The sequence below is a fragment of the Bradysia coprophila genome, chromosome IV (genome assembly GCF_014529535.1).
Source record: "Bradysia coprophila strain Holo2 chromosome IV, BU_Bcop_v1, whole genome shotgun sequence".
Taxonomy (NCBI): domain Eukaryota; kingdom Metazoa; phylum Arthropoda; class Insecta; order Diptera; family Sciaridae; genus Bradysia; species Bradysia coprophila.
This window is the reverse complement of record NC_050738.1, coordinates 5,015,506-5,023,427: the sequence shown is the minus strand read 5'-3', so window position 1 is coordinate 5,023,427 and position 7,922 is coordinate 5,015,506. Positions and strand designations below refer to the sequence as shown.

At 32.1% G+C, this 7,922-nt stretch overlaps 1 protein-coding gene across 1 annotated transcript; it reads left to right on the top strand.

The window, feature by feature from the left end:
* The first annotated feature begins 393 nt into the window (after nucleotides 1–393).
* Nucleotides 394–7,019, top strand: LOC119066453. The gene is made up of 5 exons (XM_037168954.1): nucleotides 394–538; nucleotides 2,215–2,320; nucleotides 2,380–2,733; nucleotides 2,800–3,045; nucleotides 5,569–7,019. The coding sequence occupies exons 2-5, from the start codon at nucleotides 2,237–2,239 to the stop codon at nucleotides 5,635–5,637; spliced, it is 753 nt and encodes a 250-aa protein (XP_037024849.1). The 5' UTR covers nucleotides 394–538; nucleotides 2,215–2,236; the 3' UTR covers nucleotides 5,638–7,019.
* The last annotated feature ends 903 nt before the right edge of the window (nucleotides 7,020–7,922 follow it).

Below are 7,922 nucleotides of genomic sequence, written 5' to 3'. Positions count from 1 at the left end.
CATTGGTGTTTTTATGGCTACACGATATATTTGTAAATCTCTGCCCTAACTCCACAATAGTGCACAGTCGTAACCGCCAACGTTATATATTCTGAATTTTGTTGAAAAATTCGTATAAATGTCTGGAATATTCGATGTATATTTATTGATGTGTATGCATATACTTATACGTATATTGATAACACAAAGCTCATTTTTGGTTTTTTCATCAATGAACGGAAAATCTATGAAAATTTCCGTCGTTCGTAGAATGTACAAGAGATGGCGTTACTTTCCCACAATATTTTTTGTCGGAAAAATCTGTCGACGTCACAGAGATCGAAAGCTTTCGAATGGAAAATTCTCTCATTTTTTCTCTTCTCATAAGAGCTTTTCATTCATACTTTGTTGAAACTTGCATTTGATTTTGAAGTGGGATAACCGACAGTATACAGAAGTTTATGTTCAGCCATATTGAATATTGACAGTGCAATCGTTGAAAGTGTGACACTAAAAATAAAATTTTTGCTAAGTGTTTCATCTCCGAATAGACAAGTGGGTAGGTATGGTTTGGTATTTTGTTCGATTAGCTCAAATGAAAAGAGAAAACAATGAACTAAACATCAGCAAGATGGGAATGTTACGTAAATTCGATAAAACACCCTTTCATACGTCATCTTTCTAAAGTGATGTGATGTATTATGTGTGCGTGTATAAGCCCTGAAATAAATCGAAGACTCAAATTGACTACGTTTGCATTAAAATCCTCTTATCTAACGATTACACCGAGTGATTTATTATAATTGAAGTCGCATAATTATTACATGAAAAAACACCACTCTCGGTCACCTCTAGCCCCGTCACAGTATCGATTTTTCCTACAATAATTTATTCTCAACAGGTGGTGTTCCACATTGTAAATAAAATGTGGATAAATGTTCGACTTGCGGTTGTTTTTATGGTAATCGGGGGACGACAGAATGAATGTCATGTGAAGTTCGTCTACGGTGATTTAGAGTCTGTAAATTTGAAGAGTTGCACTTGGAAAATCACATTTTCCCAATAACAATATTGTTGAAGTGAAAACAATATTGTTGAAACTGAAATGTGAGATTCCCTGTGACAACACTGACAACATTTCATGAAAATTATATTTTTCATAATTTGTGAAGTACCTACATATTTGAGGCCGCTCCCCAATATCGATTCATATTGCGATGGAAAACGATTTAAAAACTAGAAAACGAATATATCGAACATTTACGTCAATCCCTTTCCATAAATTACATGCATTCGTTTAAAGTTGTTGAAATTTAAGTTGAGAGGAGGGGTAACAGAATGCCATCGCGAATGATTCGTAAGATATTCTTTTCGATCATATCCGGAACTGTAGATTATTTACACAGATGAGGCGTAGAGCTATTTTGACGAAGAGCAATTGAAATCAAGCACATTCGGAAATATACAAAGAATGTCTCGCAGGTTGGTGTGGAAAGATTCCGCTTTCATGGTTTTAGAGTGTAGACTGTAGAAACGTCTTATAACGTCTTACTTTTATATGATGTGGTTGAACGAACAGTAAAACTTAATAAGTAAAAGATCTAATGTCAGAGATTTAGGAGACACCTAAAACAAAAGAACAATTAGATTTAATTGTTGCAAAAATTCTATTTGACTGGATTGTGAGACAAACAGCCATGTTCTTTAATCATACGATTTCGGGTTCTTAACCTGTTACAGCTGTCATCTGTAACAACAACAGCAAGAATAAACGATTAGCTCTGACTAATGAAGTCTTATACAGCAAAAAGCACGTTCAAAACAAATGAAGTAAAAGATTTCTGACATCAATCTCTGAAAATCTTCGATCAAATGAAGCAATAGTTTGAATAGTAACTCTGTTAATATGCTTGCTGTTTGTGACAGGTTAATGGTGTTCCTCTAGACAAAGGTGTCACAGATGATAGGATTGAACAGATCTTTGCAATAATTGTGGACTAAGTGGACTTTTTAGATGATAATAACAAACTTCTAGCCTATAATTCTCTATTATACTTGAATATGAATTTGGACGGTAAAGTTTGACCACTACCTCGTACAAGCATTTCCATTTGTGTGTGAGTGGACCAGCTGAAAAACAGCTAAAGAAAATTCGTGTCTATTTTTCACTGGCGTCGACTGTATTAGTGAGACAACGATTTTTACTCCAATTTTACACTAAAATTCATTTTGCAGGATTTCCGCTTGCCCTCTGAACATGAATCACATTTTTTGTTATGTTTTGGCCATCGCAGTCATCATACCCGATCAAATATGGGGATACCTATCCAGCTCAGTAAATGTAAGAGGTCAATGCAAAAGCAAAACTCAAAATTTACTAATTACGTAAACGATTTCCAGGAACCATATTTATCGGATGTTCTTCTACGGGAAATCGTAGATCGTATGGGAAAGGATTTGGTTGATGTTGCTTCGGATGATTCATACATTGATCCGTCAATCAACGATATGCCATCACGATTGGAATTGATGTCGCGTGCATCCAAAGACCTGGAAGCCGAACAAATGGATTACGATTCACTGTTGGAAGGTAATAACCCGAGTCCATCCCTACGCGATCAGGAATATCTACAGCACAGTTCGTTGTGGGGACATCAATTCGTGTCAGGCGGTGGCGGCGAAGGACCCAGACATATTTCTCCCCAAATCAAGACCGATGCTACTCTACCGGCATATTGCAACCCACCGAATCCAGTTCGTTTTGATCAACTTTTTCTGAGAAGATTTCCGTCGAAATTAACTGAAAATTGAATTTTGTAGTGTCCCGTCGGATTTACTGAAGAACAAGGATGTCAGGTGAACTTTGAAAATACAGCAGCTTACAGTCGGGACTATCAATCGGCCCAGGAGTGTATGTGTGATGGCGAACATATGTTTGACTGTTCCGGACAGGATCAAAATGATGGTGGCCGTCAGCTCAGTTCGAATTTGGAATCGTATTTGGCAAGGCAATTTCATACGTCGGAACACAAGAATTTGGTGGCGAAAAAATTCCAACCACACAAGGTAACTAGTTCAGAAATTAAAATTTATTTCGATTCCTCTTTGCTTAATAAATTATGGGTAGCAGTAACAAATCTGCTATTTAGATGAAAGACATTTCTTACTTTTCGGGTGTTTTTCAACCTGCCTGGATAGGAGAAAAAGTCACTATATGGATTATGCTTCTTTATCATAAACAGATTTGCTTGGAGAAATTTATATTTGATTACGGCTAACTGGTACAGCTCATGTCAGTGGTACAGTAGATTGTCTTCACTTTTTCCTCGCTTCATACATGTACTAGGGCTCGGTCTCAGATCGCAAAAACCATTCTCAAACATTTTCTATACACTGTATGTGGATTAATACTAATTCCCTTGACTGAAAGTCAGGGTCTTACACCAGAAAATACCGAAAAATGTGGGTAACAAAAAGGTTCACTGTGATTGAAAATGTATGAAATGCTATGAAAAACGTTAAATGTGGGTAACAAAAAATCGTTGAGGGCACGATAACTTGAGTTATTCTCAATCAATTTGGATGATTCTTTTTTTTAAATACGTGGAATTAAAATCCCGAGGCTAAGTTCGAAGATGGGCTATATAGGACTAAGGATCTGGAAGCTATCCGAGAAAAACGGGATTTTATACTGTTGATCATAGCCTCAATTAAAAAAGATTACTTTGATGAAATTTGATTTTGTTTGGTAGTGTGGGTAAATCATATAAGTTTGTTTTCGACGTGCATGAAACTAGAAGGAAGAATAATTTCATCATTCGATGCCTATCTTCTAACGTGTAAACATCTCTTCCTAACAACTTGCTAGTTGACTATCAAATTTGATAGTTGACTAACAACTTGATAGTTGACTATCAAATTTGATAGTTGAGTATCAAGTTGTTTGTCATTTATCAAGTAAGTAGTTTTTTACTCCCTTTACAACCACATCTTACGGATCTTACGCCAGCGAAATGCCTGTTATCAAATTAGCACACTTTGATTAAAAAATTTTGCAGGCAAATAAGATGAACTATCTCAATTAATTTCTGAAGATTTTTTTTAAATTCATGGAATTAAATGAATGAAAGAGAATATTGTAAAAATTTTACGAGTGTGAAGTTTGCGGCCAGAGCGAAGCGAGGGCCGTAATTCACACGAGTCGTGACATTTTATTCACGATTGAAGGTTTTGTGAATGGGAAATCGAGGGATTATTTTTTCTCGGTCTACCAATAAATTTCTCCTTTTACAAATATTTTTAATCCCTTTACCATTATAGAGTGGTACCAATTTACCGAAAATATTGGTAAACTGAGTTATTTTTAACGATGAACCAAAAACTAATTAAGTTCATTTATTACCATGTCACCATGTGAAGGTATATTAAGTACTGGGGAACTTCCTTTTTTTACGCAAAAGTGTAAGAGAAGAACATCTATCGCACTTTTTTATTTTGTGAAAAAGTCCTCGTTCCACATTCACAAAACAAGCTTCGCATCTGCTCTGATGTAACAAAAACGCAATCAAACAGAATAATAGACAGCTCATACGAGTGGGAAGTTTACGGCCAGAGCGAAGCGAGGGTCGTAATCTACACGAGTCATATTTTATTTATTGAGGTTGATTAAAAATCTTGAAAATTGAAAATTTGTAAGAAAATTGAGAGCTCAAAAATAATTCCACCTTACCCTCGACGGTTTCCCAGAAAAAAAATTTGTCAAATTTGGCTGTCATTTCGTGGAGTCATTAATATAGTAAATATATTATGTATTAAATGTAACGAGTTTTCATGAATACGTCAAAAATACATTTAGAAAAGTGTCAGTCAAGGGACCTGACCCGCCCAAAAGGTGGGACCTAGTTATAGGATGCTTACAATTAATCAAAGTCGGACTGCCTAACTGAGGGTGCATCGGGCATTTTTTATGGACGCAAAATCTTACTCTAAAGGTTTGTCCGATTTCACCACATATGGCCAATTAGGCCTTGCAAGCAATTGTGATGCATGGTGGAAATATTTGTTGACTTTTCGGAAAGGTCACATCGCCATTCTGCCTAACAATGAAAAGTTTTATGCACAACTTAAATGAGAATTCATTTTTTTTAATCTTGTTATTATAGTTATTTTCATTGGAGATGCTCATCTCATGCGTCAAATAGCTTTTTACATGCTTTTGTTTTCTCTAGAGTAGAAAGTAGCTTATTACACAGTGTGTATCAATTAAATTTACACAAAAACTCTAGGGCAAGTGCCAAATTTTAGCAAACTTTAGCAGATATTGAACATTTTTAGTAAACTTGTAAAATCAATTTGGTCAAATGTGGAGAGATATGCATGAACAAATTTTTAGCGGTTAGTGCATATTACGCAACTGCATAACTCTTCTCATATAGACCTTGCACCATCCATGTGATGATTTATCAGATTTTACGTCATATCTTTGCGGTACCTAACTTGAAAATAGAATCTTCTTATTCTATTAAAAGCTTGCTTTGTTTTTCAATTGTATAACACATTAACACAATCAAATTCCTATCCCTTTTTTAGAGCTTGAACCCATACTTGACCGGTGAAAAACTACCAATCGCAGCCAAAAAAGGAAACCATGTCTATTAAAAATGTGCTCTGATTTAACAAACAAATCAATTAACATAAAACGAATCTTTGATGACGACAACGCGCAACTCAAAACGGATAAACGCTAAAAAAAAACAAAAACCAGAAATTTAAACGCATAATTTCGTTTTCACCTTATGTATAACTTTGCTAACTGTTTCTGTATCGGTGTGAATATTATATTTATCTTTAAAAAGAAAAATTCATCAAATTTATTGGCAAATTTAAATTTAAAAATAAAAATCCTAAAAATTGTATAAAAATCGGGAGAGGGATATTTTATTTGAGCAGTTAGAGATTGTTTGACAGATAGAAGAAGGACAACACTTCAATGGAAAAGTAAAATATAACTACTTAGGGAATGTATGATAGATGGAAGGATAATGTTGAAAATTTAAATGAAAACGAAAATTGATTAAATAAAATTAAATTAAAAAATAAAATTTGTTTAATGGAATCAGCATACAATGAAACATTTTGAACGATAAATTTCAACATATCAAAGAACAAATATTAAGGAATTTAAATAAAACAACAGAACCCATTCTCTATGTTTATAAAGAAAATATTAAACCAACAAGAACGTTACAAATATAAAAGAAAAAGAAAAATTAAAAATATTTTAAATAAAAAGTAAAATTACTAACCAACTTATTGTATGTACAGACATGTATGTACGTTTATTCATATGTATTGGTCAAAAGAGAAAAAAAAAACAAAAATATTTTACCATTTAAATGTAGAATGGACATTTAAACAAAAAATAAAAACATTTAAAGTTAAAATATGAAACTAAAATTAAACAAAAAAAAATTAATTGCTTTAAGATCGAGCAAAATTTATAGAAAAACTTATTTACTGAGGCATTTATTCAAACATAAATTAAACAAAAATATATTTTTTCCAAAATTTTGCTCCAAATATTTAAAATAAAATGAAAAATTAAATTAAAAAAATTAAAAAATTAACAAAAAAAAGTGTTTAATGTAAAATTAAATTAAGGGAATGGAGATTTTGAATTATTTTTCTTTTTAATTCTTTGAAGTAAAATCATCAATTGAAGCTTCTGAAATTGGATAAACGACAAAGTCGTGACCACCGATCCGGGTTAATAAAATTGAATGCAAAACAAAGTGTTTTTTTGATTGATGAAAGTGTTTGAAAGAATTAAAATTGAAAAAACAATTTACATTGAAAGTCGCATTGATTGAATCATAAAAAAAGGTGAAGATGAAACAAAAACTTAAACAATTGCAATGACAATATTATAAGAAACACCCAAAGTGTGAACATTATGACATCACATCTTGCAGTTTGCAGACATAAAAAATATTGAGACATAAAAAACAAAATTGAAATTAAATTTAAAAACCCAAAGAAAACATGAAAATGAAAACTTATAAAAATATTGAACGTAACAAGCATGAGAAACATAAAAAAAATTATTTAGAGAGAACTATTTTATTGATGTTATAAAACAAAACAAAAATAAAAATTTATTCAACTTACAAATAATACAAATATATTCAAAGAAAATAAATTGTCCCTGTTTCCGTTTCACTCAAAGAAGAAAATTTAAGATTTTTTATTTCAAAAAAATGTTTATCGTCACCTGGTTGCACTCATACCTAATCGTGTAGTGATTCACTTTGTAAATATCCAATAATTTTTAATTTATCGCACTATCGATTCAGAAATCCAGTGCAACCATTTGGCAATTACATTTTTTGTTTGTACACAAATTGTACAATTTTTTTATGGACAAAGTTAATTTGATTTCATCTCTTTTGCAGAGCTGCCTTTTTCCTGAAATAATAAAACTCACAAGCAAAACTTCCATCCGATGTCAAAATTCAATCTCGAGACGATCAGGTGAAATCAATTTAACTTGATAGATCCAGAAAGAACTAATGTAAAATTTCAGAAAACATTTCTTTATTGATTTGTATTTAAAAATTAATTTTATTTTAGTTGAAATAAACTTAAATTTGATGGATTACACAAGAAAAGAGAGAAAATTTAAATTAAATCAAAAATTTATTCAATTAAAGACGAAAAAGACAAACAAAAACATGGTAAATAAACAGAAAAAAATATTAGAAATTTATAAGGTATTGAATTCAATGCAGTTTAGCAACATAAACCCATATTAACAATTAAAAGCTGTGTCAATATTTCTTTTCTCTTCAATAAATATTGTCAATAAAGGCTTTGTGTTGACTTTGTTATTTTTTTTTTTGCACACCTATGGACACGATTGATGTTTTGAACTGATCAAGTTCTTT